This window comes from Taurulus bubalis, assembly GCF_910589615.1.
Source record: "Taurulus bubalis genome assembly, chromosome: 16".
NCBI classification, from domain to species: Eukaryota; Metazoa; Chordata; class Actinopteri; order Perciformes; family Cottidae; genus Taurulus; species Taurulus bubalis.
Genome location: NC_136604.1, coordinates 22973719 through 22993801, shown reverse-complemented (window position 1 = coordinate 22993801; position 20083 = coordinate 22973719). Strand labels below are relative to the sequence as shown.

At 40.6% G+C, this 20083-nt stretch overlaps 1 protein-coding gene across 1 annotated transcript; it reads right to left on the bottom strand.

Annotated features, from left to right (window-relative positions):
- Window positions 1-1679: 1679 nt before the first annotated feature.
- On the bottom strand, window positions 1680-18737 carry LOC306748743 (uncharacterized protein; the record flags this gene model as incomplete). Its single annotated transcript, XM_079231955.1, has 4 exons — window positions 1680-4881; window positions 4984-5052; window positions 5580-5665; window positions 18624-18737. The coding sequence occupies 4 exons, from the start codon at window positions 18735-18737 to the stop codon at window positions 2115-2117; spliced, it is 3036 nt and encodes a 1011-aa protein (XP_079088081.1). The 3' UTR covers window positions 1680-2114.
- Window positions 18738-20083: the final 1346 nt, after the last annotated feature.

Genomic DNA, 20083 nt, shown 5'->3' with positions numbered 1-20083 from the left:
TAAAGGTGTTATAGTATATCAGACAATTTTCATTCAGAAACCTTATTCCTTCTTCCCTGATTGACACAGAACATCTTCCATCACTGAAGCATTAAAGCATCACATGCAAACCATGAGTTTATTGTATTTGTATTAATGATTCTTTGTGTTTATTCAAGTAATATTTAAGTATAATGTCTTGTAAGGCAACGTCGACGTGGCCTCTCTTGTCTGCGATAACAATGAAGGCTCTTTCCGTCCTCTGGTTCTCCATGTTGTCCATCATGGTGCAGGTCATGTCAGGAGCTCCTTAAAGGAGCAGAGGGGGTTTAGGGCCCTCTAGTGGTGAGGCTGCAGATTGCATCCACTAAACCCTCTGCTCACTCTTTAGGGAAGAACAGAATCCCCAAATCACAGTTTTAAGGTCAAGATCACAACATTTTAAATCATGTAAGTTAATAATTAGCTGGTTTGTTATAATTATTTAGTACAAATATATATTATTAATGTGTGGTTTACAACATAATTAATGATCAATTATCACATCCAGAAACTTTATTTCAGACACTATTTCTATTTCAACGTCATTAATCATAACTTTTACTTGCTTATTGATTTGCTGATCAACTTTTTTAGCATGTTTGACTTAACTTGCTGAACTCGTTGTTCAGCTTCAGGGTGTGAACACGATGCGTTCATGGGGATCGGCAGATGCTAATTATGATCACTTGACACTTCACAATACATGGACGATATGATTCATAATTTAACAATTACAATGATGATATGCTTCATAATTTAACGGTTACTTTGATGATATGATTAATAATTTAACGGTTACTATGACGATATGCTTCATCTCTATAAGAACACTCTGTTGCTATAGAACACGTCATGAATCTGACCAAGACGTTCCTTAAGACCTTTCTTTAGAACTATTTAAAGAACAGACCGAGGAACAGATGCACCATGTTAATAAATATTTTTAGAAGTTCAGTCCACCACCAGCAGGGTCTAGACTCCAAGAGGACCTTCCATATCTGACCTCAGCACCACTTGCCCTCTATGAGGTAACAATGGAGTCCAGCCGCCTCGGGCTTATAACTTTGTTTCATCAGCAAAAATTAGACATTGAATGAATGATTAGGAAGGATTTTGTAATTGAAGTATATTGTAGCCGTCAATGGGCCAAAGATAGACCCCTGTGGCACCCCACTGATGGTGAGCTGGTCTGAAGAGTAGAACCAGGAACAACAGTCTGAATTCTCTCTGGAAGACTGAATGTACCTCTTCCAGAGATATTTCAAAAAGCAAACAAAAATGTCGACCAGCTTGTGAAACTTGTGGAAGAATTAGAGTTTAGAGTAAAGTTATTAGAATACAGCGTCTGTCAGTCTAAGTTAGCATCGACTTTTTTTAAGTGTCCTCTTATCTTTGCCCTTATTAGCTCTTTGTAAGGTTCAGAAAAGTAACATATCAATAAAGTTCATTCAGCTTATTTCTTATCATGTGAAGAAAAATTGCCAAATTATTCACAATTGCCTTGTGATTTAAAACATTAACTTCTTTGTTGTGTATGTTTCTGTAATGATATGAAATGTGCTTGATGAGATGCCAACGCTGTCTTCCTGCAATAGAAGAAGCAATATGAGTACGACGCCACATCATAAACAAACATAAAACACTCTGGTTTCTCTGAATTTCATATTTTAATACGTTAAAGACTTTACATGACATTTAAACATTGGATATCCAAATAGCCTTACAATGCAATCACATACAAGGAACTGAACTATGATATTAAGTATGTCTGTCAACGTGAACTTGAGTTAGTCAGTGATATGGAAGCCGTCTCACGTCAAGAGAATAAACAAAGGGCTTGTTAGCGTACTTCATATCAGAGATCATACAACTAGTTTAGAATGTGTAGTTTAGAATGTGTAAAGAACATGAGTCACAATTACAGCGTCCTATGATTAAATATATATACAATAGATAGTATAACAGGTATGCACGTTAAATGATGTCAATACATTAAGTTCAACCCTCCAGCCTCTTCATAACTCATACATGATGTGTATAGCGTCTACATGTTGCTAATGTTTAGTCTCATGTTCCAGTCCACTTGTTAACAACTAATAACTGCTGTAACAATTGCTACAACAAAAAAGAAACTGGTTTTGTTGACGACTGCAGAGGAGGTTGTTGCTGCTGCTGCTGCTGCTGCTGTAGTTGCTGCTGCTGCTGCTGCTGTAGTTGTTGTTGTTGCTGCTGCTGCTGCTGTAGTTGCTGCTGCTGCTGCTGCTGTAGTTGTTGTTGTTGCTGCTGCTGCTGCTGTAGTTGTTGTTGTTGCTGCTGCTGGAGTTGTTGTTGTTGGTGTTGCTGCTGCAGTAGTTGTTGTTGTTGCTGCTGGAGTTGTTGTTGTTGTTGCTGCTGCTGGAGTTGTTGATGTTGGTGTTGCTGCTGCTGTAGTTGTTGTTGTTGGTGTTGCTGCTGGAGTTGTTGTTGTTGTTGCTACTGCTGGAGTTGTTGTTGTTGGTGTTGCTGCTGCAGTAGTTGTTGTTGTTGCTGGAGTTGTTGTTGTTGTTGTTGTTGCTGCTGCTGGAGTTGTTGTTGTTGGTGTTGCTGCTGCTGTAGTAGTAGTAGCTGTTGTTGTTGCTGCTGGTGGAGTTGATGTTGTTGATGCTGCTGCTGGAGTTGTTGATGTTGGTGTTGCTGCTGTAGTTGTTGTTGTTGCTGCTGCTGGAGTTGTTGATGTTGGTGTTGCTGCTGCTGGAGTTGTTGTTGTTGTTGCTGCTGCTGGAGTTGTTGATGTTAGTGTTGCTGCTGTAGTTGTTGTTGTTGCTGCTGCTGGAGTTGTTGATGTTGGTGTTGCTGCTGCTGTAGTTGTTGTTGTTGTTGCTGCTGCTGGATTTGTTGTTGTTGTTGCTGCTGTAGTAGTAGTTGTTGTTGGTGGTGTTGCTGCTGGAGTTGTTGTTGTTGCTGCTGCTGAAGTTGTTGTTGTTGCTGCTGCTGGAGTTGTTGTTGTTGGTGTTGCTGCTGGAGTTGTTGTTGTTGCTGCTGCTGAAGTTGTTGTTGTTGCTGCTGCTGGAGTTGTTGTTGTTGGTGTTGCTGCTGGAGTTGTTGTTGTTGCTGCTGCTGAAGTTGTTGTTGTTGCTGCTGCTGGAGTTGTTGTTGTTGGTGTTGCTGCTGCTGTAGTAGTAGTTGTTGTTGCTGCTGCTGATGCTGGAGTTGTTGTTGTTGTTGCTGCTGCTGCTGGAGTTGTTGATGTTGCTGCTGTAGTTGTTGTTGGTGTTGCTGCTGCTGTAGCAGTAGTTGTTGTTGTTGCTGCTGTTGTTGATGTTGTTGTTGCTGCTGTAGTTGTTGGTGTTGCTGCTGGAGTTGTTGATGTTGCTGCTGTAGTTGTTGTTGGTGTTGCTGCTGTAGTTGTTGGTGTTGCTGCTGGAGTTGTTGATGTTGCTGCTGTAGTTGGTGTTGCTGCTGCTGTAGTTGTTGATGTTGTTGCTGCTGTAGTTGTTGTTCGTGTTGCTCCTGCTGGAGTTGTTGTTGTTGATGTTGTTGTTGTTGCTGTTGTTGTTGGTGTTGCTGCTGCTGCTGGAGTTGTTGTTGTTGTTGCTGCTGTAGTTGTTGTTGGTGTTGCTGCTGCTGGAGTTGTTGATGTTGTTGTTGCTGTAGTTGCTGTTGCTGCTGCTGGAGTTGTTGTTGCTGCTGCTGTATTTGTTGATGTTGTTGTTGCTGCTGTTGTTGGTGTTGTTGCTGCTGGAGTTGTTGATGTTGTTGCTGCTGTAGTTGCTGTTGCTGCTGCTGGAGTTGTTGTTGTTGCTGCTGCTGTATTTGTTGATGTTGTTGTTGCTGCTGTAGTTGTTGTTGTTGCTGCTGGAGTTGTTGATGTTGTTGCTGCTGTAGTTGTTGTTGGTGTTGCTGCTGCTGTAGTTGTTGTTGCTGCTGCTACTGTTGGAATTGTTGATGTTGTTGTTGTTGCTGTTGTAGTTGTTGTTGCTGTAGTTGTTGGTGTTGTTGTTGCTGCTGCAGTTGTTGTTGTTGCTGCTGCTGTAGTTGTTGTTGGTGTTGCTGCTGCTGGAGTTGTTGATGTTGTTGTTGCTGCTGGAGTTGTTGATGTTGTTGCTGCTGTAGTTGTTGTTGGTGTTGCTGCTGTAGTTGTTGTTGGTGTTGCTGCTACTGGAGTTGTTGATGTTGTTGTTGCTGCTGCTGCTGGAGTTGTTGATGTTGTTGTTGCTGCTGTAGTTGTTGGTGTTGCTGCTGGAGTTGTTGGTGGTGTTGCTGCTCCTGCTTGAGTTGTTGATGTTGGTGTTGCTGCTGCTGGAGTTGCTGTTGCTTCTGGAGTTGTTGAGGTTGTTGTTGCTGCTGTAGTTGTTGTTGGTGTTGCTGCTGTAGTTGTTGTTTGTGTTGCTGCTGCTGTAGTTGTTGTTGCTGCTGCTGTTGGAATTGTTGATGTTGTTGTTGCTGTTGTAGTTGGTGTTGGTGTTGCTGCTGCTGTAGTTGTTGATGTTGGTGTTGCTGCTGCAGTAGTTGTTGTTGTTGCTGCTGTAGTTGTTGTTGCTGCTGCTGGAGTTGTTGATGTTGTTGTTGCTGCTGTAGTTGTTGATGTTGTTGTTGCAGCTGGAGTTGTTGATGTTGTTGTTGCTGTTGTTGTTGGTGTTGCTGCTGCTGTAGTTGTTGATGTTGTTGTTGCTGCTGTAGTTGTTGTTGGTGTTGCTGCTGTAGTTGTTGTTGCTGCTGCTGTAGTTGTTGTTGCTGCTGGAGTTGTTGTTGATGTTGTTGTTGCTGCTGGAGTTGTTGTTGTTGTTGCTGCTGTAGTTGTTGGTGGTGTTGCTGCTGCTGCTGGAGTTGTTGATGTTGTTGTTGCAGCTGTGGTTGTTGTGCTCTGTGTGTTGCCTGATGCTGTTCAGCAATGTAATGGTTGAATTAGTAAACCTTTAAAATATTGATTCTACATTTGAACATCTTTACATCTTTTACTGGGAATCAATCAATTAAACTTACCAACACACAGAAGTAGGATCATACAGATCTTCATCTTCATCATCATCATCATCATGGGAAATAGCTTTTCTGTTGAATAAATATAAATGCAGACTTTTGTTAGTTCCAGTTTGGTAATATAATAATGTTTTTTTACAATTTGTAAATGTGTGTAAGATCTGTAATTAAACTATTACTGATATTGAGACAAGCATTACTTTAAATTTCTGATTCACTAAAATGTCATGTCATCAGTACCAAAATGTTTAAATGTTTAAAATGCTTTTACTACTTGTATTACTTTATTCTCTTCATCTTTAAGACAATAATGTTTTGTTAGCTGTTAATGCAGAATACTACCATTGAAAGAGAGGAAAAATATAACAGGCTTTTTTTGTCAATTAATAAACTTCAAAGTTAAACATCCCTGTTAAATATCAACATATGACACATGTCTAGCTGTACACACAATGATTGAAGCATTAAATACACAATGAGTGCAGGTAACCAATGATGAAGAACACACAAATAATGTTATTATGGTATCATTAAAAAAGTCAGAAAACACAACTCATAGTAATTAAAATGAGACAAATATAATAAAAGGTAATACTTACAGATGTCCTCGTCGTGACTTTTCTTTGCTGCGTAACTGAAGTTGTGATGTCTCTGGTTCCACCTGTTCAGTGTCCTTTGCTGTTTGCTAGTTGACGTCCTCCACTGAACAGGTAGCAGCTCTTATAGCTCAAAGCAGCTGAGATGACATCACTTCACCAACAAGGACCTACGTTGATGGTCTTTGTCTTGGGAAGGCGTGTCCACAACCTTTAATATCTCATCATATCTATCTTTACAACGTGTAGAAACCTGTTGAGGGACATTCTGTTCAGATGTGACGTTGGTGGTTATTTCCCTGAGTGGCGATGTTCATGATGTTACTGTAAACCTGTTTGTTTATTCTCCTGACAAGACGTCAGCAACCTTCTTGGTCACTGAGCCTTCATGTCTTCTTTAGTTGCTCTGTGAGTTGCTACGTGTGTTGCCACCACACCTTCAGCAGAGAACGTAAGCAAAACATTCCTGAAACACAGCAGCTACACATCATGTTTCTGCTGGTTTGTTTTGTTATAGCAGCTGGTTTAAAAGATGTCACTACCATCCCCGTATCTGAATGTTCACCTCTTACTTTGGGATCGTATTCCCTTTACTCCACAAAGTACAGTCTAGAGGTACATTCAGTCTTCCAGAGAGAATTCAGACTGTTGTTCCTGGTTCTACTCTTCAGACCAGCTCACTATCAGAAGTGGGGTGCCACAGGGGTCAATCTTTGGCCCACTGACGGCTACAATATACTTAAATACAAAAAATACTTCCTAATCATTCATTCAATGTTTAATGTTTGCTGATGAAACAAAGTTATATCTTCTTGGAGTCTAGGCGCTGTTGGTGGTGGACTAAACTTCTGCTAAAATGTATTAAAATGAGTCGCTCCAGAGTAGTAATATGAAATATTTAATAACATTGGGCAGCTCTAACCAACGTCTTATTCAGTCTGTTCTTAAATTATTTCTAAAGAAAGGTCTTAAGAAACGTCTTGGTCAGATTCATGACGTGTTCTAAAGCAACAGAGCGTTCTTATAGAGATTAATCATATCATCATTGTAATCATTAAATTATGAATCATATCGTCCTTGTATTATGAAGTGTCATGTGATCATAATTAGCATCTGCCGATCCCCATGAAAGCATCGTGTTCACACCCTGAAGCTCAAAAATGCTCCAAAAAAATCTTTCTCGGCCAAAGTTCATCAGCAAATCAATAAGCAAGTAAAGGTTATGATTAATGACGTTGAAATAGAAATAGTGTATTAAATAAAGTTTCTGGATGTGATAATTGATCATTAATTATGTTGTAAACCACACATTAATAGTGGGATTATAACAAACCAGCTAATTATTATGTTGTGATCTAGATCTTAAAACTGGGATTTGGGCATTTGTGAGCAGAGGGGTTTTAGTGAGAGGCAATTTGCAACCTCACCACTATAGGGCCTCATACTAAATACTGAATATCTCCTCAACTAAAAAGGCTATTTGAATAATTTCAAAAGGTTTAATATACATAAAACACGACTGAGACCAGTTCAGAGGTTCATATAGCAGTATATGTGTTACTGGTTTATTGGTTGATGATAGAACACAGGAAAGAAAAAAGAAAAGAAAAACTTTCACAAAAAAAACAAACTTACAGGATGTATTTCCTCTTTTTAATTATGCATATCATCGCTTTTTTCTTCTATAAAATATCACTATGTGTTAACAGTATCTCTGTAAAGACTACTTTGATTAATTGAAGTTAAATATTTTAGTAATTCATTTAGTGCAGATTTTGTGAACCGTAGTTTTAGGTCAGCTGAAAGCAAAAATGCCCTAACTTTCTTCCTGGACCTTGAACGCCTCTGGTTCCACAACAGAGGGGCTCTGCTCAAGCAGATGCACCAAAACATACCAAGCTGGTATCGTTTATCAATAAGTACATCATATTTCAGTGTTTTGGCTGGAATAAAATGCATTGTGGGTGATATCTTGCTGAGGCTTTGTCTCACAGTGGTTTTGGCGCAATTGGTGGACTCCGTAGGTCGTAAGCTTTCCAGAGGGGTGCGCTAATCATGTGTAGCATCAAGCTAGGGATATGAAAATGTATATTTCCATAACTTGGGAGCTCTCTCGAGTCATATTTATGGTTTATGTTGATATTTATGGTTGAATTGTGTTATAAACATGTAAAATAGACGTATATGCTCTTGTAAGGCTGTGCAGTTTTCTTTGCTGTGTCACATCAGAGGCTCTGGTATCGATTCATGGGAGCACGAGGACTTGGAGAGTGAGCAAGACCTCCCGATGAAGAATTCTGCCCCTATTTTCAGGGTCTGCTGGGGTTTATAATTAATGCAAATAAAATAAACTCAGGGTATTTTAGTGATGGAAGTAATGATTCTGTGAGACTCCACCTCTCTGTATTTGTTTCTGTTTGAGGAATAAATGTGAACATTAACGTTTGATGGATGGAATTTCAAGATTATTCAATATTATTCAATATTCAAGTGACACTGGAATACATATCGTATTTCAATAAGTTTACCAAGCCAATATATTCACTTTTTTATATTCGGCAGATTTGTTTTACTTTTGTTCTTTGCAAAAACACTTAGTACTGGTTGGTGTTGAGTCCCTGTTTCCCTCACTCATGTCATTGGGCCGATATGTGCTGCTTCCATCCAGCCTCCTCCTCAGCGTCACATCTTCTTATTATGGATATTGTTCAAATGCACCAAGCATAATACATTCTAACGTGACACATTTCCCATCGTTTGTTCGAGTCCCTTCCCTCTGGCAGGAGGTTGAGGTCCATCAGGACTAAGACCTCACGCCACACCAACAGTTTTTTCCCGTCGGCAGTCGGGCTCATCAACAGAGCCCGGGTTCCCCACTGACTGACTCTACCACCACAGGACTATTCTCGGACAATTCTTTCGGATCATTTTTTTTCATCCTTTCTTTCTCTCCTCATACCGGTCACTCCACTGCACACTTCACATTTAAACACTCATGCCACATACACTTAACTTGAACTTAACTTAAACACACATGTCACTTTAACATACACTTATAGTAATGTTATCTGTTGTCTGAGCACTTTATCTTTTATCTATTCTATAATTGATTTAAACATCATTGCACTGTTGCTGTCGTTGGCTGTTGATTGTTGTTTGTCTCGTCTAATGTCTAATGTATGCACCTTCCGCCTAACAAAATTCCTCGTTTGTGCAAACATTCCTAGCAATAAACGGTTTCTGATTCTGATTCTGATCTGATTCCACTCAGGGCTTTACAAATAAACGAGTGTCCAGCAGGTCCTGGTGGATCAAAAGGTCCTGGTGGATCCCTGTCGTTTCACTCTGACGCTATAGGAGCCGCTTCTATTGTCACAACGTAATGGGTGTCAGTCAGTCCACCAGTTCTTCTAGTTACTTAAATTATATGTAATCACCAACATTCACGCGTCAAATACCTCAGCATGTACTATATCGTCGAGCAGCGGGTTTCTCACCTCAAGGCAAGTTTATTTAAATCAAACATTTCAGCAACGAGGCAAATCATTTTCGCTTTATTATAAAACATGAAAAGACAAAGTGCAAAAGAAAGACATCAAAAAGGATGTTTAGATATATTTAAAAACACTTACAGATATAACAGAGACAGGAAAGTAGTGGAGTGTAAGAACTGCTTTAATGAATACAAAAATGGTTCATAGTTCAAAATGTGTTAAAATGTGAAAGTTGTATCGCCGACTGTTTGATTAAACTTTTACACTAATAAGAAACCATTGTTGATTGATTTAGTTTGTAATGTTTGTACTGCAAATTAACTTTCAGCATTTAAATGCTTTTGTAAAAGGTTTTGGTGAAGGTTAATAAAGGTTAATAAAGGTTAATAAAGGTCAATAACATCTACAAAAAGACTCAAATAACTAAAGACTCAAAACAACTACAAAAAGACTCAAAACTACTAAAGAGACTCAAACGTAGAACCAAAACATTCAAAACTATTTCAAAAACGTCTCTTGAACGTCTCGTGAATGTCTCTTGAACGTCTTTTGACTCGTAAATGTCTCCTAAATGTCTCTTGAACGTCTCTTGAACGTCTCTTGAATGTCTCTTGAACGTCTCTTGACTCTTAAATGTCTCTTGAATGTCTCTTAAATGTCTCTTAAACGTCTCTTGAATGTCTCTTGAATGTCTCTTGACTCTTGAATGTCTCTCAAACGTCTCTTGAATGTCTCTTGAATGTCTCTTGAACGTCTCTTGACTCTTAAATGTCTCTTGAACGTCTCTTGAACGTCTCTTGAATGTCTCATAATATACACATAATAATAGTATCCCTCACAGTCAAGAGGGGCCAAAGAAAACAAAAGCAGGGGTGTATTCATTTGCTGTCGTGCCTGACGTAAATGGATCCTCATGATAATAATGGGTGCTCCTGTTACATAGCTGTTCTATGAATGACTGTTTTTATTTAGCAATGACAACAAAAGACGAGGTTGGGCTTTCAGCCGACTCCATGAAATACCTCCGGCCACTGAAGCACTTATTCATCTGCCGGTCAAGGGGGCGGAGCCAATGAGAATGACGATGTCAAATAGTGACTTAAACGTCTCTTGGATGTCTCTTAAACGTCTCTTGAATGTCTCTTAAACGTCTCTTGAATGTCTCTTAAACGTCTCTTGGATGTCTCTTGACTCTTAAATGTCTTTTGGATGTCTCTTAAACGGCTCTTGAATGTCTCTTGAACGTCTCTTGAATGTCTCTTGAACGTCTCTTGAATGTCTCTTAAACGTCTCTTGGATGTCTCTTGACTCTTAAATGTCTCTTAAATGTCTCTTGAATGTCTCTTGACTCTTAAATGTCACTTGAATGTCTCTTAAACGTCACTTGAATGTCTCTTAAACGTCTGTTGGATGTCTCTTGACTCTTAAATGTCTCTTGAATGTCTCTTGAACGTTTCTTGAATATCTCTTAAATGTCTCTTGACTCTTAAATGTCTCTTGAATGTCTCTTGAACGTCTCTTGAATGTCTCTTGAATGTCTCTTGGATGTCTCTTGAATGTCTCTTGACTCTTAAATGTCTCTTAAATGTCTCTTGAACGTCTCTTGAATGTCTCTTAAATGTCTCTTGACTCTTAAATGTCTCTTGAACGTCTCTTGAATGTCTCTTGAACGTCTCTTGAATGTCTCTTAAATGTCTCTTGACTCTTAAATGTCTCTTGAATGTCTCTTGAACGTCTCTTGAATGTCTCTTGAATGTCTCTTGACTCTTAAATGTCTCTTGAATGTCTCTTGAACGTCTCTTGAATGTCTCTTAAATGTCTCTTGACTCTTAAATGTCTCTTGAATGTCTCTTGAACGTCTCTTGAATGTCTCTTGAATGTCTCTTAAATGTCTCTTGACTCTTAAATGTCTCTTAAATGTCTCTTGAACGTCTCTTGAATGTCTCTTAAATGTCTCTTGACTCTTAAATGTCTCTTGAATGTCTCTTAAACGTCTCTTGAACGTCTCTTGAATGTCTCTTGAACGTCTCTTGAATGTCTCTTGAACGTTTCTTGAACGTCTCTTGGATGTCTCTTAAACGTCTCTTGAATGTCTCTTGAATGTCTCTTAAACGTCTCTTGGATGTCTCATAAACGTCTCTTGAATGTCTCTTGAACGTCTCTTGAACGTCTCTTAAATGTCTCTTGAATGTCTCTTGAACGTCTCTTAAATGTCTCTTGAACGTCTCTTGAACGTCTCTTAAATGTCTCTTGAACGTCTCTTGAATGTCTCTTGACTCTTGAATGTCTCTTAAATGTCTCTTGACTCTTAAATGTCTCTTGAATGTCTCTTAAACGTCTCTTGAACGTCTCTTGAATGTCTCTTGAACGTCTCTTGAATGTCTCTTGAACGTTTCTTGAACGTCTCTTGGATGTCTCTTGAACGTCTCTTGAACGTCTCTTAAATGTCTTTTGAACGTCTCTTGAACGTCTCTTAAATGTCTTTTGAACGTCTCTTGAACGTCTCTTAAATGTCTCTTGAACGTCTCTTGAATGTCTCTTGAACGTCTCTTGAACGTCTCTTGAACGTCTCTTGAATGTCTCTTGAACGTCTCTTGAACGTCTCTTAAATGTCTCTTGAACGTCTCTTGAATGTCTCTTGAACGTCTCTTAAATGTCTCTTGAACGTCTCTTGAATGTCTCTTGAACGTCTCTTGAACGTCTCTTAAATGTCTCTTGAACGTCTCTTGAATGTCTCTTGAACGTCTCTTAAATGTCTCTTGAACGTCTCTTGAACGTCTCTTGAATGTCTCTTGAACGTCTCTTAAATGTCTCTTGAACGTCTCTTGAACGTCTCTTAAATGTCTCTTAAATGTCTCTTGAATGTCTCTTGAACGTCTCTTGACTCTTGAATGTCTCTCAAACGTCTCTTGAATGTCTCTTGAATGTCTCTTGAACGTCTCTTGACTCTTGAACGTCTCTTGAACGTCTCTTGAATGTCTCATAATATACACATAATAATAGTTTCCCTCACAGTCAAGAGGGGCCAAAGAAAACAAAAGCAGGGGTGTATTCATTTGCTGTCGTGCCTGACGTAAATGGATCCTCATGATAATAATGGGTGCTCCTGTTACATAGCTGTTCTACGAATGTCTGTTTTTATTTAGCAATGACAACAAAAGACGAGGTTGGGCTTTCAGCCGACTCCATGAAATACCTCCGGCCACTGAAGCACTTATTCATCTGCTGGTCAAGGGGGCGGAGCCAATGAGAATGACGATGACGATGTCAAATAGTATCAGCTTAATAACCAGGATGGGTCTGTGAGGCACGCAGTTATAAATGAGCACAAAGGATACGAGGCTGGTCACACACACACACACACACACACACACGCACACACACACACACACACACACACACACGCACGCACGCACACACGCACGCACGCACACACACACACACACACAGGAAACAACATTTCTTAAACATAATCCCATAATTCCAGGGTAATGCAGTAAGACTGTACTGCAGTTTATTCTTTATTGTTTGTTTCTTATTTATGTTGCGGTACAAATGTATTTGTAGGATCTTTGCAATCGAGCTACGGAATAATGTTGAACATGAAACACTTCATAAAACCCCATTATTACCCCGTCTGGGTGGAGAGTCATAGTTTACTCGTTTCTGTTCTTCACGTGTCTGTAACTCTACAGCGTGATGATAATTACACAGAACTGCAACACAATAACTAGTGAGTGTAAAATAATGTATCTGTTATCCCAGTAGTCATTTACCTTCTGAATCCTTTTATCTGGGAAATAGTCTCTTTTTGTTTTAATGCACAGTGAATTTATATTTGTGTTCAGTCCCGATGAGATCCTCTGTGTTCAATATTTAAAGTAGTTTGCTGTATTTTTACAGGATGAAGTTGTTCATAACGTCCTGGGAAAGCAAACAAAATAAATTGAGAATTCAAGTCTGCATATGATTTTTTTTGTGTATTTTTGTTATATGTGTTTTGATTCCCCGCATTCTCGTTGCAAGGAAACAGGAAGTAAACCCGTCGGCGCCTCTTATGGACGGTCACAGTGGATATGATGGTTGTACTGGTAGTGATGGTTTCCTCTGGAACATGGAGGTGGAGCTGCATGTCTCATGAAGTCAACATAAAAGTATCTTCACATAACTGCAATGTGTTGACAATATCTATGAACAGTAACAGTATATTTAGTGTCAACACATGCTCAAGAAAAAGTGTTTTTCTTGAGAATCCTACGAAGAAAAAGAAGCGTTATTTGTAATTATTTTGGAGTCTGTGAATTTAAAGATATAAAGAACAGATCTGTTGAATAAAGATAAGATAAGATAATATCTTTATTAGTCCCGCAGTGGGGAAATTACTCTACTCTCTGCTCAGACACAAACACAGACGTACAACCTGAGACACAGCAGAGCGACAGCATCATCACCTACAGAACTTGCCTATTTATTTATTACTATAATTTAACATTATTAAGAGAACTCTGCACAAAACATTCCAACGTGTCTGGACTGTTGGTCTCGGCACAAATGGCAAAATACAAAACCTTGAACACTCAGAAAAAAACCACAAATTCATTTTTTACACATTTCAGACTATAATCTGTGTTTTTATTCAACGGTGGACTTGTCTCACAAAGTGCATTTACATCCACAAGTTATGCATTAAATGAACTAAATAACAATGCACAATAACAGAACATATTCATATCAACGAGGAAATAACACCACGGTCTGCAGTTCCTGGATTTTATTCATCGGTGCTGACGGACAAAAGAAACTTACAGTAAACACTTTAACTTGGGCGTGCAAATGTAGTAATTATAGCTCTCTTTGAGAAGGTTATTCTTATTATAGCATCAACATAATTATCCTTTAACTGATACCATGAATGGGAATAATTAGATGTGATTCATGTTCAACAATTGGATAATTAAGCCACTTCCCAGCATGCCTTGTGTTGCGGTGAAACCCTTCTTTTAGTTGAAGTTACATAATGGAGACTTCATTGTCTACATTTGTCATTTTCATGTGGGTGTTGTCGTTGTGTGACCTTTTGACACTTACCGTGACACGCTAGCATTAATAATAAATGAAATGTGGAGGAATATTACATCCACTTTGTTTCATTGTGCAGATTGTTTTGGTTCCAGCGTCTCATCGCTATGACGACAGCAGCTTCCTCCGTCCTCCAGAGGATGGAGTTCAGGAACGGGAATATCAAACGTACGTTAACCTGGTCGCCTCACACAAAGAGAAGAAGTGATGAGGTGATGGAGGTGGAGAACACCTACACACACACAGTTACACACCTACACACACACAGTTACACACCTACACACACACAGTTACACACCTACACACACACAGTTACACACCTACACACACACAGTTACACACCTGCACACACACAGTTACACACCTACACACACACAGTTACACACCTACACACACACAGTTACACACCTACACACACACAGTTACACACCTACACACACACAGTTACACACCTACACACACACAGTTACACACCTGCACACACACAGTTACACACCTACACACACACAGTTACACACCTACACACACACAGTTACACACCTACACACACACAGTTACACACCTACACACACACAGTTACACACCTACACACACACAGTTACACACCTACACACACACAGTTACACACTTACACACACACAGTTACACACCTGCACACACACAGTTACACACCTACACACACACAGTTACACACCTACACACACACAGTTACACACCTACACACACACAGTTACACACCTGCACACACACAGTTACACACCTACACACACACAGTTACACACCTGCACACACACAGTTACACACCTACACACACACAGTTACACACCTACACACACATAGTTACACACCTACACACACACAGTTACACACCTGCACACACACAGTTACACACCTACACACACACAGTTACACACCTGCACACACACACACAGTTACACACCTACACACACACAGTTACACACCTACACACACACAGTTACACACCTACACACACACAGTTACACACCTACACACACACAGTTACACACCTGCACACACACAGTTACACACCTACACACACACAGTTACACACCTACACACACACAGTTACACACCTACACACACACAGTTACACACCTACACACACACAGTTACACACCTACACACACACAGTTACACACCTACACACACACAGTTACACACTTACACACACACAGTTACACACCTGCACACACACAGTTACACACCTACACACACACAGTTACACACCTACACACACACAGTTACACACCTGCACACACACAGTTACACACCTACACACACACAGTTACACACCTGCACACACACACACAGTTACACACCTACACACACACACAGTTACACACCTACACACACACAGTTACACACTTACACACACACAGTTACACACCTGCACACACACACACAGTTACACACCTACACACACACAGTTACACACCTACACACACACAGTTACACACCTACACACACACACAGTTACACACCTACACACACACAGTTACACACTTACACACACACAGTTACACACCTGCACACACACAGTTACACACCTACACACACACAGTTACACACCTACACACACACAGTTACACACCTGCACACACACAGTTACACACCTACACACACACAGTTACACACCTGCACACACACACACAGTTACACACCTACACACACACAGTTACACACCTACACACACACAGTTACACACCTACACACACACACAGTTACACACCTACACACACACAGTTACACACCTACACACACACAGTTACACACCTACACACACACAGTTACACACCTGCACACACACAGTTACACACCTACACACACACAGTTACACACCTACACACACACAGTTACACACCTGCACACACACAGTTACACACCTACACACACACAGTTACACACCTGCACACACACAGTTACACACCTACACACACAGTTACACACCTGCACACACACAGTTACACACCTGCACACACACACACAGTTACACACCTACACACACACAGTTACACACCTGCACACACACAGTTACACACCTACACACACACAGTTACACACCTGCACACACACAGTTACACACTTACACACACACAGTTACACACCTGCACACACACAGTTACACACCTGCACACACACAGTTACACACCTGCACACACACAGTTACACACCTACACACACACAGTTACACACCTGCACACACACAGTTACACACCTGCACACACACAGCTACACACCTACACACACACAGTTACACACCTGCACACACACAGTTACACACCTACACACACATAGTTACACACCTGCACACACACAGTTACACACCTGCACACACATAGTTACACACCTACACACACACAGTTACACACCTACACACACACAGTTACACACCTGCACACACACAGTTACACACCTACACACACACAGTTACACACCTGCACACACACAGTTACACACCTACACACACACAGTTACACACCTACACACACACAGTTACACACCTACACACACACAGTTACACACCTACACACACACAGTTACACACCTGCACACACACAGTTACACACCTACACACACACAGTTACACACCTGCACACACACAGTTACACACCTACACACACACAGTTACACACCTGCACACACACAGTTACACACCTGCACACACACAGTTACACACCTGCACACACACCTGCACACACACACACACACAATTACACACCTGCACACACACACACAGTTACACACCTGTACACACACCGTTACACACCTGCACACACACACACACACCGTTACACACCTGCACACACACCGTTACACACCTGCACACACACACACACAGTTACACACCTGCACAGACACAGTTACACACCTGCACACACACAGTTACACACCTGCACACACACAGTTACACACCTGCACACACGTTACACACCTACACACACACACACCGTTACACACCTGCATACACATAGTTACACACCTGTACACACACATTATACACCTGCACACACACACACAGTTACACATCTGCACACACAGTTACACACCTGTACACACACCGTTACACACCTGCACACACACTCACGTCACACACCTGTACACACACCGTTACACACCTGCACACACACAGTTACACATCTGCACACACAGTTACACACCTGCACACACACCATTACACACCTGCACACACACAGTTACACACCTGCACACACACAGTTACACATCTGCACACACACAGCTACACACCTGCACACACACAGCTACACGCCTGCACACACACCATTACACACCTGCACACACACGGTTACACACCTGCACACACACCATTACACACCTGCACACACACAGTTACACACCTGCACACACACGGTTACACATCTGCACACACACAGCTACACACCTGCACACACACAGCTACACGCCTGCACACACACCATTACACACCTGCACACACACAGTTACACATCTGCACACACACAGCTACACATCTGCACACACACACACAGTTACACACCTGCACACACACACACAGTTACACACCTGCACACACACAGCTACACACCTGCACACACACACAGTTACACACCTGCACACACACAGCTACACACCTGCACACACACCGTTACACAGTGTCTGTTTGCAGCCTCAGGGAGGCGCTCATCTTCTGGTGGGCCAGCAGCGCCATCTGGTGGGCTCTGTGGGTACTGACCATTTGTCAGATTCACTCTAGATTTTAATGTTTTGTTTAACCCTTAGATGCACGAGTGACTGGACCCTACACTCTTCCATAAGTGGGTCAAAAATTACCCATATTAGAATCTATGTGTTTTTATGCCATTTTTTGTCATTTTGGTTAAGAATAATCACTAATATAATATTTAGTATTATATTTAGGACCATATAAGAATGATTTCATGTTTGAAATATCTTTATTTTACACTTAACATTTTTGAAAAAGAAAATTAACCATAGCGGATGGCTGCCATATGGTCTGTTTCCAGTCGGAAGGCTCTGGTCCTCTTATCATCAAAGCGCATGGTACGGCGAATGTCTTCAAATCTTCCAATAGCCATAGTGGCCTTGTACATGGGATTATGTAGAGGACTCCCAAACAGCCCACGGACTGATGCATCCCAGTTCTTCTCACTTCCTGCAAGCAGGGTCAATCCAATGAAGGCTATGAATTCATCTTTGGTGACATTTTTCCATTCTTTTCCTCTAGCTGTTGCTACTCTCCGTCCTTCCAAGTTTGTGCACTTCACCACCTCTTGTATTATGTCATCAGTGATAAAGAGCTCCCATGTATCTTTTGGTGAGACAGTGGTGCTAAGCCCTTGTGCAGGCCCTGACCGACTTCTGAGGATATTGTGGCTCTGTGTTCTGCCCTGGGTGGGAGGTAACTCGCTCCAGTAAGAGCCCTTCCGACTCATCCTGTCGGACATGATTTGGACACTTTCTTCTTCAGAGGACACAGAAGAGGAATCTTCTGAGTCAGATTGATCCTGTTCAGTTGGATTTCCAGGTGGATGACTGCCACTGCCACCTGGACAATAGTCGGGGTCCCCATCATCCGAAATGTCAGACTCGAAGTCCAACCCTGTTACTGCCTCTCCATCATCATCATCATCATCATCATCATCATCATCATCATTCATCAGCATCTGTAGGACCATTTCAGTTGTGTATCTAGCAGCCATGACACCTTGGATGAGGAAACATAAGAGTAATGTTTTCAATAGATCAATATGTAGCTATATAAATAAATACATGCACACACACACTACATATAGTAATGTTCGCTAACTTAGTTAGCTAGTTATAAACTAGGCTAATTTGTTGAGAAATAATAACATACTCTTTCGCACAACAATCATGAATGACACGCGCACACACACATTACATATAGTAATAGTAATGTTAGCTAACTTAGTTATAAAGTAGGCTAATTTGTTGAGAAATAATAATAACAACTGTCATGAAAGACACACACAATATTATATGAAGATAATACTTACACGTATCAGCTCTTGCTGTGTAAAATAATCTTCCTGAGGGGTGACACTTCTGATATAGTCTGTGTGGTCCACAGGCAAATGTATTCCTGACAGCCACAGTTGATAAGAATCAAACGTTCTCATTGGATTCCATAGAAAATGCATGCGGGTCATTTTTGACCCACTTATGGAAGCTTGGGGTAGTAGTACAAAAACTACAATTTCTTAAAATGTATAACAGGTAAGTTAAAAATGTAAATGGAATTATATCAAAAACATGTTTTTTGAGGAATACCAGGAATATGAAATGAAAACAATTTTTCATTACGAAGATATTTCAAGAAAACAACCTCATCGGGTCATTTTTGACCCACTTATGCATCTAAGGGTTAAATAAATACAATCATGAAAATACATAATTTCATTGATCGGTCACGTTTGATTATCGACACGAGAAGATGTGTTTGTGTTCCCTGTGATGCAGAGACACAAAAGTAGTGTTTCTTTCTTCAAGCAAAACAAGTGGAAAAACAAGCAGAATGTTCTTTTCTTTTTCATGATTGAGTTCTTTCTCCTCCCTTTTTTTCTCATTTATTATGAAAGGTGGTTTTAACAATCAAAAGTGTTCCTTCAGTGGCAACATGTTTAGAACCCAGATGTAATTAGGAGGTTGTTTTTTTGTAGAGCAGAACCGGACGTGTGTCAAATCTCAAGTCAATCGGTTAATAGTGGGCATAGTGTGGGCTTTCACAACTCAAGGGGGCGCTATCGAGCTATTTTGTCCGACTTTTGCCCGACAACACAATCAGTTTGCTATTCTAGTTGAGTCAGATTGGTCTGCAATTTTTGAATAACGTGGGTTTAACCCAAGCAGCTCTGGTCCCGCGTAAAGCCGACAAATAAATAATAACTATAGGTC